The 25,251-nt window shown below is 35.4% G+C and overlaps 1 protein-coding gene across 2 annotated transcripts in view; it reads right to left on the reverse strand.

Annotated features, from left to right (window-relative positions):
- CEP162 (centrosomal protein 162kDa) overlaps positions 1 to 25,251 on the reverse strand; it is a 109,004-nt gene that overhangs the window by 61,535 nt on the left and 22,218 nt on the right. For both annotated transcript variants that reach the window (XM_012001207.1, XM_012001206.1), the window contains exons 7-16: positions 23,780 to 23,895; positions 21,584 to 21,614; positions 20,657 to 20,773; positions 14,823 to 15,014; positions 13,560 to 13,641; positions 7,765 to 8,044; positions 6,618 to 6,876; positions 1,241 to 1,374; positions 749 to 976; positions 78 to 218 (exon numbers count right to left, since the gene is read on the reverse strand). In XM_012001207.1, coding sequence (XP_011856597.1) covers positions 78 to 218; positions 749 to 976; positions 1,241 to 1,374; positions 6,618 to 6,876; positions 7,765 to 8,044; positions 13,560 to 13,641; positions 14,823 to 15,014; positions 20,657 to 20,773; positions 21,584 to 21,614; positions 23,780 to 23,895 — 1,580 coding nt within the window. The remainder of the gene's footprint in view (positions 1 to 77; positions 219 to 748; positions 977 to 1,240; positions 1,375 to 6,617; positions 6,877 to 7,764; positions 8,045 to 13,559; positions 13,642 to 14,822; positions 15,015 to 20,656; positions 20,774 to 21,583; positions 21,615 to 23,779; positions 23,896 to 25,251) is intronic.

Genomic DNA, 25,251 nt, shown 5'->3' on the forward strand with positions numbered 1-25,251 from the left:
TGTGCATGACCTGCCTTATTTTAATAACTAAAAGATGAAGAAGAGTAAATTTGCCATATGCTAAAGGATGGCCATACCTGTTGATATCCTTGAAGAAGTGTCTCTTGTTCTTGTATTTCCTTTTGGATTTGCTTCAATTTTTCTCCAGTGACAGGATCAGCTGCTTCTCCAAAATGTAACCACCTTGTTTTTTTGTTTGTTTCTTCAAAGCTGCTTAACTTTGAGAAATTGCAGCAATTGTTTTATTTGGGGAAGGAAATGATAAGGTGAGAAGTGAGAAAGAATAATAGAAAATTCCTATTTAGATTGAAAACTGTTTTATAATATTGAACACACTGGACTGTGACATAACTACAGTTAAATCAGCAAAGTGCTGTTTTGTGCAGATGGTGCCGTTAATAACTCACAAATGCTACACAATGTTATCCTCTGGGTCTATACCTTCTTTGGCAGTTTTGCTCAAACTTTGATTTCTTTAAAGGTCAGAATGAACTGATTCTCTTTAAAAAGGATGGCTAATAGAAGAAAACCATCAAAATGAGCCAATTTAAATTTAATTTTCTCCCCCAAGGGTTCAAAATTTAGGCTCTCATGTACGGAATCACTCTTCGAACCATGTCTATATTTTATACAGCAAATACATCAAGTCAAACATCTCTAGGAAACAAGGATGACAATGTATTTAGCAGGGAATACAGGTTTTTTTTAAAAAAAAAAATTAAAAAAACCAGAACAATGTGTCTAGTACCTTGGCTTGAAGAATATAATTATCTTGATTCAATTTGAAGAGTTCTTTTTCCTGTTGTTTCTTTAGTTCTTCCAACTTATTTTCTAGTTCTTTCTCTTTTTCTGAGAATGTGGCTTTAATTTGCTCAATTAGGGCTTGTGCACCCCTCCATTTTTCCTCTGCTTCCTGAACTCTTTTAAACATAAGTAATTCCTCCTCCTTGTTCTCACCACAGTATCCTAAGGAATCCTTTCAAGAAAAGCATTACTTCATTACAGTACACTTATATATAGGATTTGAACACAGGCCGTTAATTAAAAAAAGAATAAAAAGGACATGGTTAACAATGTTCTATTATATAAGAAAATTAACTGTTTAGTAAGAGTGATTACAGTATCACTCGAAGGAAAAGACATTTCAGTCCTTATTATATTTTGTTAAATATAATTTAGCTTTAATGTAATTTTAGAACATAAAAACATTATGATTATTAATTTTGAATTTAATACCTACAGTCTGAAACTGAATACAGGAATCAGTTTCTGTGGGATCTTCAGACTTCTTAGGAGTAACCAGGCAACTTTCAGTTTTGGGAGCTGCTTTATCCAAAGCTGCAGGCTTGATGAGTTTTGTTCCAGATAAGATTTCTAAATATTATAAGCAATGTATAAATGCACCACAAATGTAAAGTTAAATGTGTACTCATCAATTGTGTACAATAACTAAAAATACAATGGAAACACTAAAATGAGGATCTCAAAATAGGCTGATGGACTACACTATAACACAGCTGTTTCACTATAACTGATTGTATTCAGAAAAATTGCCACTCCGTAATCAACGTTCTACTAAATTTGACATAGATGGCCAATTAACCCAAGACTATGTTAACTGACAAATGGAGCTAAATAAATGTGAGAATGTAGATAGAAATAACTTTCAGAGTTTATTACTTTTAAATAAATTCTTCTGTTAAATGTTCATAGCAATAATCAATCAAAATTTCTAAATGACCAAGGAGCAGCTGATAACTTTATGAAACATTTTGGTGCAGATTAAGTGTGCTTTCGGAGCACATTTTTTATAAACAACATATATCATGATATCGTATCAATGGAATAATATAAATTGCAAGGAGGATTTTATACCTGTTAATTTAAATAGGATTTTAAAAGATTAACACTATTATAAAAACCTGGCTCACTCGCTCTCTCTCTCTCTATATAAAATTAGAAAAAAATGTGATTAATATATATTCTGTTCCAATTTTCAGCTTTTAAGGTAACCTGTAAATTCTTAAACAAGAAATCATTCTAAGGCTAATATATTATTCAGTTAATAATAAACAATGTTTAAGAACAATACCTAGAAGGGATCTTAAGATCCATATTCAACTACTACAGGCCCTGAGTTTAATAAACACTATCTGATTGCTTTAGAGATAAATTAAGAACTTCAAAATTTAAATTTTTAAAATAATTTATTCAAGATGTTAACTTTTTAAATGTAGAGTTTACTTTTTAATTACAAATGTTCTACATGATTATTAAATATTTGGAAAATATAGAATAGTCAAAAGAAAAAATAAATTACCAACAGTCCCTCACCAAAAGATTTCATTTCAATTATTTTTCCAGGTATGTGAAAGTTTTCCTTATAGAGTTATGATCACATTTAATTAGACTGATGTAAGTTTTCTGAAGAAATTTCTAAAAGGGTTCATGAAGAGACTGTTTTGAGTCATTGTAAGAGGAGGCTTTTAAAACTTCCAAATCACTGGAGGCTCATTAAATGAATGGGGTGTGATCTGCTAGCACGATTCTCCTCAGGACAAGGCAGCTAGTACACAGGTGGAACGTTCCAGACCAGAAAATCCAAAATCCAAACTGCTCTAAAATCTGAAATTTTTTGAGTGTCAACATGATGCTCATAGAAAAATGCTTACAGGAACGTTTAAGATTTTGGATTTTTAGATTGGAGATGCTTAACTAGTAAATATAATGCAAATATTCCAAAATCAAATGAAATCTGAAATTTGAAACACTTCTGGTCCCAGGCATTTTGGATACGTAATACTCAACCTATCACATGTTCTTGTTCATAGCTGTAGTCTGCCAGTCCTTTTATGCCAGAATTCTCCCTTCTTGAATTCTTAATTTTGACTTCTCTTTCAGTGGACTAAAGTATCAAATAATTATTTTAAATAATTGCACGTGAGCAGTACTTGCTCCTTTTACATATGAAAAAAATTTGCTTGAATATGAAATTTAAACATGAAAACACTGAGGAATTTGGAACCCATGAAACCTTCTTGGAATAGCAATGCATAAGAAAATTCAGTCAAAAAAGAAACCAATCAAAATAATTCCAGAATAGAGAAACTATGGCTAAGAGACAAGAGAAAAGCATTCAGTCTCTTTAATAATCAGAACCAAGAATTAAATTCAAAAGCTGAGGGAAATTAAGGTTGTAGTAGAGAATATACTAAATATATCTTAAGTAAAAATAAAAATGAATAGGAGGTATGTAAGTTGGGGATACAATATGCTTTATATTTCACAGAAGGGAAGGAATCGATTGCTAATGTCTAAAATTGAAAAAGTTAAGAAACAACACTACAGTTATGGCAACCTTTGAGTGTTTTTCATAATCTCTTTCCTTAAAGATTTTTCATAATCTTTTCCTTGTATTTTCGATATACAATTTCTTGGGATGAAATTTATTTTTCTTCTTATAGATATAAGTAAACCTAGATCTAATATCCTATTTTAAAAGAACATGTAAAGTGTAATCCCATTCTTACAAAATATTTTGTCCATTTATCCACATCTGCCTCTCTCTTTCCATCCATTCATTCACATTTCCTTCTATTATGTAAGTATATACATAGTGAGATGCATGGAATCTGCTAACCCACCATAACAACAGTTGTTTCTGGCTATATCATTGCTTTCTTCTTTTACTTTTCTGTAATTTTGAATTTTAAACAATAAGCATATACTAAGAATTTTTAATTCTTAATAAGAAAAGACAATAAGAATTTTTGTCCTTTCACGAAAAAAAAAAATTAATCTAAAAATAAAAACACAAGTTACAGCCAAAGAAAATTAATCAAAACTAAACACGGAAAACAACTACATGGCTGGTACTGCTAACTGCCAACCTTCTCTTCCTTCCTATTAATAAAGATCTAATTCTGTCCTGAGCAGCAATGTACATAAACATACTCGACCCCCTGAACTCCATGCAACTGAGGGCCAGAAGATCAAAGGTCATTAAGATGGATGCAAAAACTTTCCTGATTAGGAAGTTGATGATTTGACTGGCATCTACCTTTCACCTTTCACCCTGTCTCATGGACAGGGTCCAGAGGCGGAGTGGCCATTGTGACAGTTAAGACAAAAGTCACATACTAGGGATTTTGCATCAGGAAAGAAAAAGGGATCTGGTTCCCTCCGCAGCTTACCAGCCATGAACTGCCTATCTCTGGACTCTTTGTTACATAAAAAAGATACCTTTAATTTGGTTAAGTTCTAGTAGCTGGGCTTTTTCTTCATCCTAACCAATGTTGACTTTAATTTTAACTGCATTCTGTATATTTTCTGAACACTAATCTCATCTCAAACTCTGCTTCCTGGAGAACTCAACCTTTAACAAGTAACCACTATCCCAAAGGAATTACAGTTCCTCTGAATATAACTAAAACTGCTCTGGGCAATTCTTCAATAAAAAACAGAGATTAAAAACAACATACTTAATAGACAGTCTAGTGAGAAAAAGTAGTTCAGTATAAAAATATTTATGGTCCATCATTATACTTTACTATAAATTTACTATAAATTTTAATAATGTGTTTTATTTTTATTTTGGATGTCACAAATGCTATGAAATTTTAAAATATGAAAAATGAGTTTAAGAATATTATTTCACTTTACTCATAAAAATATTAGTCTTCATCTAGCAACCTCCTCATGATTCCTCTCATTGCTTTTTCACTCACTGTGACATTACCTCTGTCTTCATTCTTGGTAATTTCAACATATTCATAGGTGATCCTTTCAACTCCCTGGCTTTTGGTTCCTTGAACTTCTTTCCATCTCAGCTACTCATTCCCATTGGCATAGTTTAGGTCTTTCCTAGACTATTATCAATAATGTAATCACTCCCCAATCTCAGTCCCTCATCTAATCACCTACTATGACTATCATCTCTGTCTTCCCTCCTCACACTCTCTGGTACCCAGATTCCAACAATCCTTTGACCCCACTAGGACTCACAGTTGATGGATCGTACCTGTTGCACATTGTGTCACACTCCCTTGATGCCCTTTCTTCCTTCATTGCTCAACTTAAATTCCATGGTCAACCATTCTAATCACTTTTACATACATCATCAGCTTCACTTGCCAAAAATGTATTTTTTGGTAAACCCAACTGTTTTACCAAGTACAGTTCATTTAACAGTTGGTTAAACAAGTTGGTTATTTAACGTGTTAAATAATAACTTAATTGTTATTTCAATTTAAATTCATGATCACTAACTTTAATTAGACTGTCTTGATTCCTGACAGTCTAACTCTCTTAGATGGCTACTTCATATCTTCTCTTTTCTCTTGTAACCTCTCAAACACCTTTGCCTAACCCTCATGCTCATCTAATGATACTTTCTATTTCTCAGAGAAAACTGGAGCTATCACAAAAAGCATTCTCTCCTTAGCACATCTAACCACCTGCCAGCATACACTCTCCCTTCCTATCTGCCTCCACAGTTCCTAGAATGCAGGAAATAGCCATGTTACTGTCTAATGCCAACCCTTCTTCCACTGTGCACCAGATCCCATTACAGCTACTCTACTCAAAAACATTGCTCCAGCAATTCTTCCCTCACTCTTGTACTTTGTCAATTATTTTTCTATCAAATCTTTCTTAACATCATACAAAAAACCCAATCATTTATTTCATAAAAACAAAGCAAAGCAAAAATGTTCTTGGTCTCATCTTCCATCTCGGCTACTGGCCCATTATTTTGCTGCCTTTTACAGCAACTATCTGCAGGGTGGTCTATAACTTGAAGCACCATTCCACTCCTATTTCCGCTTACTCCATTTAATTTGCCTTTTACAGCCACCTCTCCACGGAAACTGCTTGTACACTTTATTGATCACCTCCTCCTTGCTAAACCCAAAGAGCAGTTCTCAGTTCTCACCTGTCTTAATCGCTCAGCAGTAAATGACAGAGCAGTCCTTCTCAACACACTTTCTTCACTTGCTTGTTCTCAGGATTCCACATGCTCTCAGGGTTCTTCTAACCTCACTCTGTTTCCTTTGCAGGTTCCTCCTCTTCTGCCTGATTTCTTTAGGTTAGCAAGACCAGGGGCCTCAGGCCTTGGCTTGCTCCTTTCCCTCTATCTATGCTCACTCTTTTGGTATTGTCAATCAGATTTCAACAACTCCCAAATGGTATCTATAATCCATATTTCCCTCCTGAACTCGACTTTTATATCTGTCTGTCTTCTTGTCACTTCTGCTTGCATGTTGAATAGACATCTCAAAACTATCATCTCAAAAATTAAACTCCCAGTTTTTCCCCAACTCTCAAATCTACTCAGTCACAGCCTTCCCCATTCCAGTTGAGTGTAACTCCATTCTCCCAGTTGCTCAAGCCAAAAATCTTAGCAATCCAAAACCAATTTTTCAGATTTTTGGTTCTACCTCCTAAATATATCCTTATCTAACCACTGTTCATCACCTCTACTGCCACCACACTGAGTCAAGCCCTGCTGCCTCCTGTAAATTGCATCTTACAAATAGAACGTGGTACCTTAACATTAATTCTCCTCCATGGAAGCAAAGAAAGTAAAACAATATACTAAATAAAGAGTACATGATTACCTTTTCTCCTAGGTTGATTAGAGGTGGAAATCGATCTCAAGTTTTTGCTTTTTATAATGTCCCCTGAAGTTTTATTTTCAAGAGTAGAAAACATCTTGAGTGGTGAACTGGGTTTGCCATAGCCTGAGCTCCTAACTGATGCATATAATCCACGATGGGGTTTCCTTTTAAGTAAAGGAGGTGCACTTCTGGCCTTCTTGTATGGTACCTGTTTACCCATTACAGCCCCTTCTTCAGAGCTAAGTTGAGATCTGTAAGTCTGTACACAACAAGCAAAAGCTCTTCAGTACCTAAATAAACTTTAACTATTGTTGTAAATGAATATTTAAAGGATAGCAAAACAATAGTGATGATCAAATAATGTAGTTTGTAAAAGGTAAACTACCATAGTTAAGTTCTTGAAGTCTAATGCATCCGAATTTTAGTATTTTGAAGCAGACCTTCAAAGTTAGCATTGAAACAAAGTAAAGCAAAATAATAAAGCAAAATTAGCTTGCCAGAAACCAAGATGTGTAATTACTTGAATGAACACAGCAGAAAGAACATATTTTGAAATGACATAAAATCTTATTTAATTTGTTATCTGAATTTCTCAAGATGCTTTAAAAATGTTATTAATACCTTGCCTTATTCCATAAAGAACTGGAGAAGACTTAAAAACATAATTCAAAATTATAAAATACAAGTAGAATGTCTGAATCATGGGAACTATAAAGCAGAAGAGATCAAGAATACAGGAAAAAGAATCAGCAAAATGCAAATTTCTTCACAAGTGTTAATTGCTTTCCTATAAAATGACAACTTAAAAAATACAAATGACTGGAAAGACTGAACAGTGCACACTACAATGATGAATAAACTTTTTCTTATACTGTTTAAATTCTGGACTATATTTTATTCAAAAAAAGGAAAAAATGTATAAAGAATGGCTTCTAAAAGCAAGCTAATGTTACGGTGGTATTTTTGAATTTGGGGATTGGCTAGCATTGTAATAAATATTACTCGCAAATATCCAAGATCTACTATGGAGGTTAGTATACAATCAATTCCACTAGTTTAAAAGGCACACACCTACCAATAGTACTTACATACTTTACATAACTTCGGTTCTCAATATCTCAAATCAATTTAGACTACAAATACTTACTTTATTAATTTTGTCATCCTGAGATAATGATGAAGAATTAACAGATATTTTTTTCCTCAAAATATTAAGGTACATTTTATCAACATGTTCTTCTGTGGCAGTTACTTGTGGACAGCTGTTTTCCATACTCTCATTTGTGGTCTTTTGTAAAATCACATTCTCGTTTTTGTCAAAAAAATGGTTCACATGTTGTGAGTCTTGAGACATAATATTTGGGTTCATCTTCAGGGGTAAAGAGTTAACAAATTCAGTTTCTTTACTTTCGGCCACTTTCTCAGAGCTATACAACAAAACAGGACACAGATAATGAACCCTATGTAACAGCTCTTCAAATATCAGTAATAACCACGTGTGTGTGTACACGCAGATGCACTATATATATGAGTTGTTAACTATTCATATTAAGTTACTGATGTTAAATACATTATTTATAATTTTGGTTAATAGTACACTCACGTAGTGTAATGGCTTTTAATTTCAGATAATAATTTTAATGCAGTATAATGCAAAGGATTATAAAGGTGATGCTGACATCTATTTTAGAGAAAGACCAAACCAAACAAGACTGAGACTGCTTTATGTAGAAGAAAAGTAAAATATAAATTTCTAAGTGAACTTTCTGTAATATATCTTTTATCTACAATTTCTGATAAAGTCAACATGCATTTGAAATAAGAAAAACATTTTAAACATTTCTAGAAGAAACTAAAGAAATAATCATAATTTATGTTAAGGAGGCTTAGAGTATAAATACTAAAAAAGCATATATTTAATCACAGTATAGGACAAATTTTAATGTAAAACAGAAAAATCATTAGGCTTTGAAACGAAAATCACTTCTGTGGTTTGAAACACTGAAATGTAACAATTCAACTAGATATTAAAAATCTAGAAGATACAACGTAAGGAAATGTTTTAAATGTGGTTAAATATTGGCAAACTACAGGGTCTCCAAAAATATGGCAACTATGGTTTAAAACACTTAAATGTAACAACTCAATTAGATGTTAAAAATCTAGAAGATACAACGTAAGGAAATGTTTTAAATACAGTTAAATATTGGCAAACTACAGGGACTCCAAAAATATGGGAACTGTTAGTCTTAAAACATTTAAACATGTGTCAATTAGGCCATTTAATTTTATAATTTATAAAATAAGATTAAAGAAAGTTTAAGAGGCTACCATTTTCATATAATGTAGATTGACTTCTCGGTAACCATTAGAAGCTTCTAAAGTAGCTGGAATCATCAAAAATTTAATAGTTCTTTCCTTCTTCATAGCAGCAGAACCTGGCTAGATGTTAATCAAAATTGTTTCTCATTCTTGCTGGGTACCAACTAAACTATATTTCCTTGCCAACTTCCATCTAGATGGGACGATTTACTAGTTCTTCCCTTTAGAATGTGAGTGCTATGATGCCAAGAACCCAACTTATTTGTTACTGGCTTAGTTGTCAGGTTTAGGGTGGCAGGAAACTGGTAATTAGAGTCTGGAGAGATGGCAGCCTATGTTTTACAGTGGCAAAACATTGCTAAATTGTCATCTACAAAAGTTTGTAAGGCAGACCACATGCCAGCCGACCATGGAGAACTAAGAGAAATGACAGGAAAGAACAAGGAGTTAAGTGCTGGCTACTATTAGCTTCTTTTGACAAGATATTACCAAAAAACTGATGAGCTCAACACAGAATGAGCTGGTTTATAAGCAGAATTTAGAGAGAATAGAAAGAATCTAGAAACTCTAGAAATGGGTTCTCTCTCTTTGTAGACTCAAGCTGTAAGATTCAGCCTTGAAGAATACTATGAAAAAGCAAGATTTCATGAGACTTCTTGGTTGAAGAGTAAGGAGTGACCCAGTCCCTTAGCAAAGATCATATTAAGAGTGTCATCCAGAGTGAGACTCCGTCTCAAAAAAAAAAAAAAAGAGTGTCATCTTCACATTTAAGGTATTATTTCCCCAAATATCCAGAGAACTGCAAATAAACGCAGAGAAAAAAATTTGAGGGACAAGGAATCAAAGAATAAAGCAGATTTAAAACCTTTGTCTAGCAAAGAACTTTTTTTTTTTAACTTTTATTCCAGGTTCAGGGATACGGGTATTGTCCACGGGGATTTGGTATTCAGACTATTTCACACCCAGGTAATAAGCATAGTACCCAAGAGGTAGCTTTTCGATCTTCACCCTCCTCCCAACCTCTCAAGTTGGCCCCAGTGTCTGCTGCTCTCATCTCTCTGTCCATATGTACTCAATGTTTAGCTCCCATTGATAAGTGAGAACATAAGTATTTTGTTTTCTGTTCCTGCATTAGTTTGCTTAGGATAACGGCCTCTAGCTCCATCCATGTTGGTGCAAAGGATGTGATCTCATTCGTTTTTACGGCTGCATGGTATTCTATGGTGTATATGTATCACACTTTCTTTATCTAGTCTATCACTGATGGGCATTTAGGTTGATTCCATGTCTTTGCTGTCATGAACAGTGCTGCAATGAACATATGCATGCATATGTCTTTATGGTAGACAATTTACATTCCTTTTGGTACATATCCAATGATGAGATTGCTGGTTGAACAGTAATTCTGCTTTAAGTTCTTTGAGAAGTCGTCAAACTGCTTTCCACAATGGCTGAACTAATTTACATTCCCACCAGCAGTGTATAAATGTTCCCTTTTCCCTGCAACCAGCATGGTTTTTCTTTTGTTTGTTTTTTACTTTTTAATAAGAGCTATTCTGACTGGCGTGAGATGACATCTCATTGTGGTTTTAATTTGTATTTCTCTAATAATTAGTGATGTTGAACATTTTTTCGAATGCTTGTTGACTGCACGTCTTCTTTTGAAAAATGTCTGTTCATGTCCTTGCCCACTTTTTTTTTTTTTTTTTTTTTTTTGAGATGGAGTCTTGCTCTGTCACCAGGCTGGAGTGCAGTGGCGTGATCTCGGCTCACTGCAACCTCTGCCTCCTGGGTTCAAGTGACTCTCCTGCCTCAGCCTCCTGAGTAGCTGGGACTACAGGTGCGTGCCACATGCCCAGCTAATTTTTGTATTTTTAGTAGAGAGCAGGTTTCACCATGTTGGCCAGGATGGTCTCGATCTCTTGACCTCATGATCCGCCTGCCTCGGCCTCCCAAAGTGCTGAGATTACAGGCGTGAGCCACCGTGCCCAGCCTACTTTTTAATGAGGTTGCTTTTTGCTTATAAATTTGTTTAAGTTTATAGATTCTGGGTAGCAAAGAACTCTAAATTTCATCGCTGGCACATGGAATTCACTGGGACCAAAGAGATTGCTAGGTTACTAAACTTTCTGAAAGAATATAATGTCAAAGAAACCATAACCCTGTTCAAAAGAAAAAAAAACAAGAAACCCAAAAGCCAGTGACTGGGAAACTTAAAGCTACCTGTAGGCAGGAAGTGGATTGAAAAGGGAGTGTATCCCCCAACACGGGCATACCCCTCAACCTAAAATCCACTTCAGTTGTAGCCAATGGTGATAAAATACAAGACAAATCCTCCAAGGAATGGAATGGGGGCTATATAGAATAATAGATTTAAGGTAGCCCCTTCTTAATAGAATAATAACCTAATGAAGGAGAATCCCTATTCCCAAGGTAGGAGGCCTTTACAAGTTCTTTCCAGTGGTTCTCAAAGTTGCAACATTGATTACTGTATTTTCCTCATACTTTTCCTTGCTGAAAAGGCATATCTACTGCAGTTCCACCATTATATATTGGGATGGGGGTGAGGAAGTATATAACCTTGTCTTTTTAATTCATCCATTGGTAGACAATGAGGAGTTGTACTCAAACCTGACGGAGAGGACTGTGCTTCACCTGGAAATCCTGGTCTTTCAGATGCATACAGTCCTGAATAGGGCTTGGGGATGCCTGCTTGGGGAAGGGGATAAGTGAGTCTGGATATGAAGAAGAGTGAAATTGATATTTTATTATTAGAAAGATATATCCTGGCAGAGAATGACTAGATACTGACCAAATTCATTTTTCTTTCTTGGCACAGAAACAAACCACATTTCACAGCCTCCTTGGACCTAGTTAGCTAGATGTGCTGGTTCCTACCAATGGAATGTGAGCTGAAGTGATATGAAATATATGAAACTTCTGTGTTAAGACAGTTAAAAGAGAGGATGTAAAACCATTCTCTTTCTTTCCTTACTGACTGGTTGGATGATGTCATAACAAATCTTAAAACTATGTGCTGATGACAGAAGTAGCCTGGGTTCCTAAATGACTGTGTGGAGCAGAGCCCCAATTCAACCCCACTGACCCACAAGGGACAGTGATATGAGCAAGAAATACATTTTTGATGATAACCTACTAAGATTTCAAGGATTATGTTATGGCAGCTAGGGTCATTTACTCCAGAGTTTACTAAAAAATTTTTAAGTATGTGTACTAGAGATCATACTACTGACATTTCTATTACATATGATTACTGTTATACCTTTAATATAAGTATATCTGTTTTAAGCTTTTAAACACAAATGTAAAAATCTATTTTAGAATTCCTATTATTGAAATTGTTTTACCTATAACAACAAAGACACAAGACATGTAAGAAAATCTCTTTAGTTATCACTAACATACCCCCAAAGAGCAATGATGAGTGGGCACAATCTCTCCTTTAAAAATACTAATTAGCACTATAGATCAATGGAAGACTACTAGACTTAGCACTGAAGTGAATGAATTTTAGTGTAAGGTTCACTGCATCATTTTTTTCTCAACTAGCACAAATGTAGAAACAAGGCCAGGAAATCATCACATGTGGATTTACATCATGAGGATATAGTATAGGAAGGGGGCTCAAAACATGTCTGTTGAAGACACAAATGAACAAATGACAACATGAATGAACGACAGGCTACTTCACAGAAGTATTTTATGGAGATCAAAGACCTGACAATATAAGTGGTTAGGCACATGAATGGCCTGTGTTCCTGGTCCACAGCTCTATGGCCTTAGGCAATGGCTTTATTTATTTTAACCTCTTAGGCTTCAGTCTTCTTGTCTATGAAACAGGGATAATAATGGACTATAACCCATGGAGTTGCTGTAAGGTTAAATGAAATAATACATGTAAAGTATTTGCCCAAAGTAAATGTGACAAATGTTAGCTGTTATCACCTACCAGTAAATTGAGTTCATCTCAGTTTCATTTCTTGAATTACGGGCATAAAGACGCCTTCTCTACTTGTTATGAGGATCGCGTGGGAGATTGGAAATGACATTTCAGTGCTACATAAAAGTAACGCTGTCTATGATAAGGTTACTGTGACGTGTTACTCCGTGTTGAAGAATGACAGTGGGTTACACATACTTCCACTAAACTGTATTGGACCTGAAGCATTTTAATGAGGATCATTTCTCTTGTGGCTACAAAACTCACCCTGTGAGATGACAGCCAGTCTGTGACTAAGTCAAAACTAACTGGTTTATAAAGAAGCAAATCTATGACTCATAAACAGAATAACATTCACTTTCTCCCTCATCGTGAATGTACTGTTCCAGCACTATTTAAAGCTCAGGAGTCTGTATTTTTCAGTGAAAACCTTTAGGACTATTTGGTGGCAGCAACTTTTTTATAGCATCTATTTATTTTTTCATTTAGCCCAAGATTTTTGATGACCTGAGTAAGGACAAATATAAAAAGAAGAGAGTAATGACTCACAGGTAGACTCAAGCTAATATTAGTCATTAATCATTCACTAGGAATGATTACATAGAACAAATGACTATAAAAGTTTCCAATGACAAAACAATAAATAAAAAAATTCATACCTCACAGGTTGTAAATCAAAACCACTGACCCCAAAGGAATCTATTCTGATAGGTTTCATCAGCTCCTCTACTGTGGGCAGATCTAAGAGGCGGAAAAAAGAGCAGAAACAAAAAATGTGATGTAGGTTGCTTAATTTACATGTGTAATAGGACCAAAATTACATTTTCTCTGACACAGTTAACAAAACAGTACATGCAATAAGCCTGGTTTTCCATCTTAAGTTTCCTTATACCAGGAAAACTTCCTTTCTTATGAAATATCAAATAAATATCTCAAATATCAATATTAAATATATTTATCAAAAAATATTTATACACAAACACACTCTCAGTACATATTTGGTTGATCCTGAAATGCTGTTCTCTAACAAAATACAACTTTAGTATACGTACAGGCAAAAGAGTAAAAATGTCCCTTTAAGTGACTTCTTAATTTGATCAAGGCATATTGGAAAAGAAACTAGGCCAGGCGCAGTGGCTCAAACCTGTAGTCCCAGCACTTTGGGAGGCCAAGACGGGTGGATCACCTGAGGTCAGGAGTTCGAGACCAGCCTGATCAACATGGTGAAACCCCATCTCTACTAAAAATACAAAAATTAGTTGGGCGTAGCAGCAGGTATCTGTAATCCCAGTTACACAGGAGGCTGAGGCAAGAGAACTGCTTGAACTAGGTGGCGGAGGCTGCAGTGAGCCAAGACAGCGCCACTGCACTCCAGCCTGGGTGACACAGCAAGACCCCGTCTCAAAAAAAAAAAAGAAACTGAATTTTTGTTTTGTGTTTGGCTCTAATTTTATAGTTAAGCCAATGATTCCTGTATTTCATTTGAAAAAAATCTTTTTGTTTTTTTTTGAGGCAGAGTCTCACTCTCTTGCCAGGGCTGGAGGAACACTGGTGTGATATTGACTCACTACAACGTTCGCCTCCTGGGTTCAAGCTATTCTCCTGCCTCAGCCTCCCAAGTAGCTGGGACTACAGGCGTGCGCCACCATGTCCAGCTAATTTTTGTATTTTTAGTAGAGATGGGGTTTTATCATGTTGCCCAGGATGGTCTCAATCTCTTGACCTCATGATCCACCCACCTCGGCCTCCCAAAGTGTTGGGATTACAGGTGTCAGCCACCTCGTCCGGCTGAAAAAAACTCTTTAATTAAGCTCAGAGACTGAGAAACAATCACTACAGCAAATTGTATTTTAATTATATTACAATAAAAACTCTTTAGAAAGGATATCAAATAATTGAAAAATTCATCTATCAGTTTTTACCGGATTCCATAGTAGAGATGTTTTTTGAATTCTCTTCATTTTCTTGAGAATGACCTTTCACTGAGCTCTTGATATCTTCCATTGTATTACTATCAATTTTTTGTTTGTCTTCATCTCCCAATGAATGGGCTATATGACAATAAGCTTGATGTAGGGCTTCAACATCACTACTGCTTTGCCCATAGGAAACACCTGCTGAAATAAACGTAATCACCAGAAATAATTACACCACAAATACATGAGAACTATAAAACACTAATATCATTTCTTAACCTGTTAGGAATACAAAAGTAGGGTTAAGTACCAACTAGGTAATTTGCAGCTATGGCCTACCAGCATGGATTCACAGCAGGCTCAACAACTCTTTGAGCAAGTTGAGGCGTGTCCTGATGTGGTAAGTATAAAATCTGCCTTCACTAGTCATTGCTCTTTCTACTACTATTCTTAATCAACTCCCTCTGCATTGGATAAAACTATTCTTAAGTTTCCCAAACTAAAAAATTCCTTTGAAGGATTCTACCTCTCCTTTACCATTACCATTCTCTCTGCTTCTCTGTACCACCAAGCATCCTGTCATCTACACTTTTTCAACCACAATGAATTCAGTCCTCTAACTTTGCAATCCAGTGTATTCCAACATCCTGCTAAAGCTGTTATGATCAAAAGCAGTTTCCTAATGACCAACTCCATTTGTCTTTAGTTCTCTTCAACTATGTGAGACATCTGACATTGTCTTTTTCACTTTATCTTAGCCAAAAGGCAGAGAAGTCATACGTTGTTTTTTTTTCCTAGTAACTGTTTCTTCTGCATGCCTTCTTTTTGTTATTACCACCATTTTGACGGCAGTTTTCCATCTCTTATGGTCTATAGTTCATTTCAGGGCTCCATCTTCAGTCCTCTTCTTTTGAACACCTCACTTACTAGTTTTTTGGCCTGGCTAATTTCATGAAGACTTTTAGCTTCAACTATTACCCATATGCTTATGACTCCAAAATCTATGTCTTGCGTCCTTATAACTCTTTTCTGAATATCAACTTAACAGGCATCTAGATTGTCCTATATCACATCTACATATTCCCCAACTGAATTCATTATATTCCCTACTAAAACTTGTTCTACTACCAGTATTTCCTAATCACATCACTATTTAGTCAGTCACAATAGAAACCTTGATGTCATCATTCACTCTTACTTCCCTATTAGCCTTCTGATATAGTTTGGCTGTGTTCCCACCCAAATCTCATCTTGAATTGTAACTCCCACAATTCCCATGTGTCGTGGGAGGGACCTGGTAGGAGGTGATTGAATTATGGGGGTGGGTCTTTTCTGTGCTGTTCTCATGATAGTGAATGAGTCTCATGAGATCTGATCGTTTTAAAAACAGGAGCTTCCCTGCACAAGCTCTCTTTGCCTGCCACCATTCATGTAAGATGTGACTTGCTCCTCCTTGCCTTCTGCCATGATTGCGAGGCTTCCCCAGCCATGTGGAACTGTAAATACAATAAACCCTTTTTCCTGTATAAATTACCCAGTCTTGGGTATGTCTTTATCAACAGCATGAAAATGGACTAATATACCCTCTCTTTCCACCAACTGACAAATTCTAGAAAAAAGAATTCAAAAAATTTAATGTTAATAATGATTGCACAGTTTTGAGTACTTACTCATTTTGTAATTTTTATTACTGACAAGTGGAATTTTCAAAATTAGAGGAAAATAGTGAATCACAGAAGACAGGAAAAAAAGAAGAAAAACAAGTGACTAATCTCTTCTCTTCATACCATGGTTAATTAACCAGTTATTAAAAATAAAATAGTATATATAGTCTCATCTTCCTATATATACAATGTAAGTTGTGTATATATACAACTTCTAAACAAAAGAGACAGCCAAGTGCTACATACAAGATTGTGTAAGAATGCCTTACAATGAGATGTCTTTCTAGCTAGTGCTTCAGGTCCCCATGGCTACATGAAGTATACCCAAATAACAAGTTTGCTTAAATAAACTAAAAACAGAAGGGGATACAGCCAACAGTTGAAGGGCAGAGATTTTCAAGAGGACATGAGGAAAAAGGTCTTGCTTGTAGCATGAATGAAAGAGATCATTAATTTTCAAGAAAAAAGGAAAAGCACACGCTGCCATTTTTTCCTCTACAAAAATATCAGGTTGAGCAAGTATCTGCTGAGCATACATAAAAGAAATTACTTCAATGGTAAAGACCATAATAGTATCAAATGCTCATACCTAATTTAGTAGATATGAGGTGTCAGAAAGAATAGGTTCTAGGCTTTTAAGCAACAACAGAGCAAACATGCAGAAAAACAAATGACCTAAAAGTTAGAAATGAAAAAAAAAAAAAAAAAAAAGAGGTAGAAGAGGCTGCTCAAAAAATGGCAGGAAAATGGTACTTTTCTAACTTGAGTTATTAACCTAAGTCATTTTAAAAATAATTTCATGGTTATGTAAGTTAACTTTTTTTCCAAGTATATCATGAAAAGGGGTTCCTTATCTGCCTTTTACATTGAAAACAGAAGACTCTGTAGTTATTTTATGTATTATTATTATTATAAGTCAAAAGCTCTCATATATTTCAACTTTAGAAAATTGAGGCTAGGCATGGTGGCTCACGCCTGTAATCCCAGCACTTTGGGAGGCTGAAGCAGGCGGATCACTTGGAATCAAAAGTTCAAGACCAGCCTGGCCAACATGGTGAAACCCCATCTCCACTAAAAAAATACGAAAATTAGCCAGGCGTGGTGAGGTGCACCTGTAATCCCAGCTACTCGGGAGGCTGAGACAGGAGAATCGCTTGCACCCAGGAGGTGGAGATTACAGTGAGCAGAGACCACGCCACTGCACTCCAGCCTGGGTAACAGAGCAAGATTCTATTTCAAAAAAAATAAACAAATAAAAAATAAAAAAATAAAAGAGAAAGTTGAGAAGTGCCAGATACTATTTTGCAGAGGAAAGGGTCTAATTTCATGGAGCAACACTGTCATCCTGTGATGACTCCAGTAATGGAGGCATAGCACAAAATGGTACTTGCCTGTGAGACAAATGAAAGTAAATGAAAGGTTAGATCTAGTCTGGTGTTAGGAAACCTTAAGTTCTATATTTACTAACCTCTTTGATACAGCAAAGCACAAAGAATTTCAGAAATAATATTTTTAACAAAAGAGAATCTTTGACAATGTTTAAAGTTAGGCAGTGTTTGAAAATTAACCAATGGTTGTTAAAGTTAGCTGCTTAACACATGAAGTGATATGGTAAAACAAAAAAAAAACCCATTGAACTTTTCAGTTGTTAAACCTAGTTCACATACTCATATGAAGACTTTCAAGTATATCTTTTATTTTACTTATTTATTTATTTTTTGAGATGGAGTCTCACTCCATCGCCCAGCCTGGAGTGCAATGGCATGAACTTGGCTCACTACAACCTCCACCTCCCAGGTTCAAGCGATTCTGCTGCCTCAGCCTTCCGAGTAGCTGGGATTACAGGCACGTGCCACCACACCTGGCTAATTTTTTGTATTTTTCAGTAGAGACCGGGTTTCATCATGTTGGTCAGGCTGGTCTCGATCTTCTGACCTCAGGTGATCCACCTGCCTCAGCCTCCTAAAGTGCTGGAATTACAGGCAGGAAACAATGCACCTAGCTGAAGACTTTAAAGTATGTATTTTAAACACCAGAAATTCAATACACCGCAGCCAACAAGTGTTTATACTGTATAACTCTAGGTTCTCTACTGCAGCATGTATTAGTAACACAGGGTTGACATAAATAATGACGATAATAACAACAACAAAGTTGTAACTGTTTAGTGACTCCTAAAAATGTACTATGGACAATATTTCATCTCAGTTGACCATCATGAGGGTTCATTTTAAAGAAGAGAAAACATGCTTAGAGGTAGGTACTCATTATCCAATGTCACATAGCTGGTAACTGGCAAGGTTGAAAATATGAATCCAAATCTACATGATAGTAAGTTCATGCTCTACTACGTTCAAGTAACGGACTAATCAAATTATCCTGGAGTCAAGAATATTTAAGAATTAAGACCAAAAAACTACAGCTTTATATAACTGCTTAGATCATCTTAATAAAATTTTTACTTTTAGAAATACATATTTTATTTCTGAGTTTTTCTTAAAACCTACAGTACTGGTTTTCATACTGTGTATGCAACTGATTTTGTTATCAGTTTTTCAGAGAAAATCATGGGTTTCACAGATGTATTATTGAAATTCCATTTTAAATCATGCTTTAAAACTTAAACATTATAATAGAAGCTAATCTGCACACTCAAATGTACCATTTATGTAACTGTAGTAATCTGAAGACATTATGTAATTATAGTATTTTTAATAATTTTGCTTTCTTCTTTACTTGTTTCAATGCACATCTCAGAATAAAGTTTCTCTGGTCATCCTGAGTACATGAATTTCCCATAAAATACTGTTAATCAGAAAAGCTGTAGCTGTACGATGGCCTTTTAAAAAAATTCATGTCTGCCTACTGAAAACTGTGCAAGGGGACAGACTATCAAAGCATGTATGTGACATGGTTCCTTAAATCAACAGCAGTAAAACTGGGGGACATGCACTCAGCACATGCTTACATCATGGTGGAATACTCAGTTGGGCAACAAGTGAGTAATGTGTCTTGATGTGGAAATTATGTCTTATAGTTGTAATTTTTTGACCTTTATATTTTAAAATGAAAGTAGATGTAACAAGTCAAAATAGTGGTGACTCTTGGAAAGACAGTGACTAGAAATAAGAGATGTGATGGACATTGTGGTTAAAGTCCTCTTGTTTTTTATCTGGTTGCCAATTACATGGGTGTGCTCGGTATTTCAAAACTCACTGAGTTGCACTATTGTGATACCACAAACTTTTCTATAGGTATATTATATATCAATTAAAAAGTAAAAAGCAAAAAAAAAAAAAAATGAAATGCAAGCTGATGATGGTTAGTGATTTCTGAGTTGGTTAGTGATTTCCATTACTCTTTTTTATCAAGTGTCTGAACTGGTTTAGTTAACCAGTATCCATAGACTGCAAAGCAAGCTGATTAAAAAGTTCCCACTTGCAGCTATTTATGTGATCAAACAAGAGTATTTTTATACTATTCAATCAACAAAAACAAAAAACACAGACACACTGGAAGGCTGATAGTGATATGAGACCGTAACAATCTCAATAGTTTCTAATTTCAAAAATTCCAAAAGACCATTACTATCCTCACCTATTTTATGAACAAATGTAACAAATATAAGTTTAAATATTTATCCTGATAAAATATCATTTTTACTTATGAGACAGTTCTACATAAGATTTCAATTGAAGATGTGCACTTCACTGCTTTAAAAAATTTTGAAAAGGCATTATCTTGAAGACCTTTATAAGCTTTAGGAAAGTCTAGTTGGTCTCAGGTATTTCAGAATTTGGGGATGGGGTGTAGCTTTTTCCTAAAGAACTACGGAAAAGCACAATAAGACCAAAGTCCCATTTCTCCTACACATGGCAGATTTAACGGAATACTCTGGAGAGGCATAGAAAATTAGTTAACGTTCACCTACAGTGCTACACTTTTATCAACATCATTTATTCATTTATTAATAAATATTTATTTAAAACCTCACTTTACTTGGCCTACTTGCATTGCGCAAATTTCAATTAAATTATTACATATGGTAGAAAAATGTGAGATTTAAAGTTTTCATTATCAATATGGTTATTACATATACATTTCCTTAGAAATGTAGTCAATTATTCATAAAGCATTACATATTTAGAGAACAGTCAGGTTTCCAAACATTTTTACCTGTTCCTGTCATTTCATTCTCAGTCATTTCTGGTAGGCCCCTTGGCTTAGGTGTTATTTGATCTTGTTCATCAAGATTGATCTCTGCAACAGAGTCTAGTGAATCAAGCAGCACAACTGGAAGAATATAAAAGAAAAATGTAAGGAATGTAGATAAACTCAGTGGTTCTGCTGATCGAATAAAATTATTTTAAACATATGCAATGCAGGCCGGGTGCGGTGGCTCATGCCTATAATCCCAGCACTTTGGGAGGCCAAGGCTGGTGGATCACAAGGTCAGGAGATTGAGACCATCCTGGCTAACACGGTGAAACCCCGTCTCTACTAAAAATACAAAAAATTAGCCAGGCGTGGTGGCGGGCACCTGTAGTCCCAGCTACTCGGGAGGCTGAGGCAGGAGAATGGCGTGAACCTGGGAGGCAGAGCTTGCAGTGAGCCGAGATTGCGCCACTGCACTCCAGCCTGGGTGACAGAGCGAGACTCCGTCTCTCAAACACAAAAGAACATATGCAATGCATATAAAAAGAAAGATAAATGCTTATATACAAAGAACATATAATCTTATATATATATGTAACAAGCATGTTTTATCTATATGCGTGTGTATGTATATAACAAATACGATTTTCTTCCGACGTAGAAGACAGTAGACTAACATCAACATACATATCTATGCTTATGTACAGCCTAGTGTACATGTACACACAGAAGGCAAAGGGCATTAAGAAAAGTAAAAAAAATCTTAAATATAACAGAATGGATTCAAAATAGACAAAAGAAACACATTATTGAGAAAAGCTAGGAACTTTAATTCCTTAGAAATATTTAAAAACAAACACAGATAGTGACTCATTCAGAATTACTTAGATGAAATTCTGAACAGACTAATTTTTTGCCAACTAAAAGATGAATATAAATAATATTTACCATTAGCTAGCATGCCAGTTTTTTCTTCTTCCTAAATTAAAAAAGGAAAATGATGACATGTTTTGAAATCAAAATTAGGTAAAATGACCACAATGCAAATAACAGCAAAATCTGAAATCCAGGGCTTTGTATTCCACATTGAAAAGATCAGGAACTGTGTTTTCTAGGCTTCTTTCACCAACCACTCTCACTTATCAATAATTCTTCAAGACTAGCTCTGACGGAACATCTAAAATTCTCTTCTGAACCTTGGAAATTACCAAAATTAACTCAGACCTTACAAATTCTTGCTTAAAGTATTTAAGTTCCATTTGCTCATCTACCTTGCTCAAGAATTCTCTAGTTTTTTTGAATGTCAAGACAACAGAGCTATTTCACACAAGAGTTCTGCAATTATAACATTACCAGTCTATTTTCACTTCTTGTTCAAAATTAATGGCCAAATACCTTGTACTCATTATTTCATCTATGTTTCAAAAGACACAACTTTCAGAAAGACAGGCCACCAAACAGCAAGACAGATGAAGTTCTTCAATATTAGAGGTTCCCTTAGAATAAGTTTTCCTATTAATATCACCTCTACCTCCTACTTGGGTAGGCAGTTTGTGGGATCTTCCAATAACAAAGCTTTAATCCTTCCTATTTTGATTCTTACCCAGACAGTGCTCTGAAGCTTCCACAATTAGGCTGATACATTTTTTTATATATGGTACACCTTCTAAATATACCACGGTATTATGCCTTCTACGCACCTATTCATCTTTTCTTTTTTCTTTTTTTTTGGAGACAGGGTCGTGCTCTGTCACCCAGGCTGGAGTACAGTGGCTCGATCTTGGCTCAATGCAACCTCTGCCTCTACGGTTCAAGCAATTCTCCTGCCTCAGCCTCCCGAGTAGCTGGGACCTCAGGCGCATGCCAACCATGCCCGGCTAATTTTTTGTATTTTTAGTAGAGAAGGGGTTTCACCATGTTGGCCAGGCTGGTGACCTATTCATTTTTCAATAAAATATTGTAATAGCCATATTCTAAGTATAAATCTTATTAAATTTCTAAGGATATTCATCAGTCACATTAATTTCGATATTATTTCTAAGGTCATCTCATTTTTCCCTCAAAACTGAGTGACACGTAGACACCCAAGGACCAAATACTAAGTAAATTTAAAAATAAGAGGATTTATATATACCTGAAAAGTGTTTATCTTGAGTTTACAATTTCATTCACGTTAAAACATCTAGTCCTAACACACAGAACCAAAGAGACTGTGCCCAGACACAGACCAAATAAATAGTAATAACAAATAACAAAACAACAATATTAATTGTTCTAGCTACTATTAGATAGCTTCAAAGATAAGTTCTATAAGGTAGGCAATATGAAGAAGCAGCCCTGAACAATTCTTGGTAAGAACTGGGAAATGAGAGAATCAGAGAATGAAGCACCACTGAATATGAATGGAATCATGTCGTTCCTTATCTTAGCCAAGTAAGTTTCAGACGTAACTAGCATAAATATCAGGGAGGAACATTTACTATACTTCATAAAGGCAAGTCATACCAAAGAAAAAGTATAAGTTAATATACTTGTTTAAAAATTAGTTTTGAAATTTTAATTAAGCTTTCAATTTCTAAAACTTAACTTAAGCTTAACTTATTTGCCAAAAGAAGTCTTTGTCTGTTTGTCTGAGATAGGGTCTCACTTATCAACCAGGCTGGAGTGCAGTGACATGATCACAGGTCACTGCAGCCTTGACCTCCCTGGCTCAAGTGATCCTCCTACCTCAGTCTCCTAAGTAGCTGGGACCATGGGCACTTGTCACCATACTTTGCTAATTTTTTAAGGATTTATTCTTTGGAGAGATGAGATCTCACTATGCTGTCCAGGTTGTCCTTGAGCTCCTGGGCTCAAACAGTCCTCCTGCCTCAGCCTCCCAAAGTGTTGAAATTATAGGCATGAACCACTGTGCCTGGCCAAAAACCTCTCATAAAATCATCAATTGTCATAATTTTTTTCATTAAGATTTACATTAATTTGATATCTTGAATTAAGAAAATGTTTAACTGTTAAGAGACCTGTGAGTTTACAACAATGAGCAAGATTATGAAGAACTCCATTTTTTGAGCTCTTCATATAGCAACAGGCAGCCAGGTTGATGAAAAAAGTTGCAAAACTGTCAAATATATAATTGATATATACCTGTTTGGGTACACTTATTTTTTCTGATTTGGAATTCTCTTTGGAAGGCATCTCTTCATCTTTAGTAGTCAACGGTGCACCAACATACTCATCTTCAAAATCATCACTGTAATTTTCTGAAGAAAATAATTATTAAAAGTACAAAGACCACACTGTCAAAAAAGTCAAATTCCAGGAAAAGGCTGTTGATTTCCAAAGGAAGAAGTCTGTATAAGAACAGTTTATTGAAATATTAACATAAAGATGCCTTTGGAGAATCTATAGAACTCTCCACCACAAATAAACAGAATATACATTCTTCTCAGCATCACATCACACTTATTCCAAAACTGATCACATAGTTGGAAATAAAGCACTCCTCAGCAAATGTAAAAGAACAGAAATCATAACAAACTGTCTCTCAGACCATAGTACAATCAAATTACAACTCAGGATTAAGAAACTCACTCAAAACCACACAACTACATGGAAATTGAACAACTTGCTCCTGAATGACTACTGGGTAAAAACGAAATGAAGGCAGAAATAAAGATGTTCTCTGAAACCAATGAGAACAAAGACACAACATACCAGAATCTTTGGAACACATTTAAAGCAGCGTGTAGATGGAAATTTATAGCACTAAATGCCCACAAGAGAAAGTAGGAAAGATCCAAAATCGACACCCTAACATCACAATTAAAAGAACTAGAGAAGCAAGAGCAAACACGTTCAAAAGCTAGCAGAAGGCAAGAAGTAACTAAGATCAGAGCAGAACCAAAGGAGATAAGAGACGCAAAAAACCCTTAAAAAAAATCAATGAATCCAGGAGCTGGTTTTTTGAAAAGATCAACAAAATTGATAGACCGCTAGCAATTCTAACAAAGAAGAAAAGAGAGAAGAATCAAATAGATGCAATAAAAAAATGATAAAGGGGATATCACCACCGATCGCACAGAAATACAAACTAGCATCAGAGAATACTATAAACACCTCTATGCAAATAAACTAGAAAATCTAGAAGAAATGGATAAACTCCTTGACACATACACCCTCCCAAGACTAAACCAGGAAGAAGGTGAATCCCTGAATAGACCAATAACAGGCTCTGAAATTGAGGCAATAATTAGTAGCCTACCAACCAAAAAAAGTCCAGGACCAGATGGATTCACAGCCGAACCCTACCAGAGGTAAAAAGAGGAGCTGGTACCATTCCTTCTGAAACTATTCCAATCAATAGAAAAAGAGGGACTCCTCCCTGACTCATTTTATGAGGTCAGCATCTTCCTGATACCAAAGCCTAGCAGAGACACAACAACAAAAAAAGAGAATTTTAGACCAATATCCCTGATGAACATCGATGCAAAAATCCTCAATAAAATACTGGCAAACTGAATCCAGCAGCACATTAAAAAGCTTATCCACCATGATCAAGTGGGCTTCACCTCTGGGATGCAAGGCTGGTTCAACATACGCAAATCAATAAACGTAAT

Source organism: Mandrillus leucophaeus, unplaced genomic scaffold (assembly GCF_000951045.1).
Source record: "Mandrillus leucophaeus isolate KB7577 unplaced genomic scaffold, Mleu.le_1.0 Scaffold652, whole genome shotgun sequence".
NCBI classification, from domain to species: Eukaryota; Metazoa; Chordata; class Mammalia; order Primates; family Cercopithecidae; genus Mandrillus; species Mandrillus leucophaeus.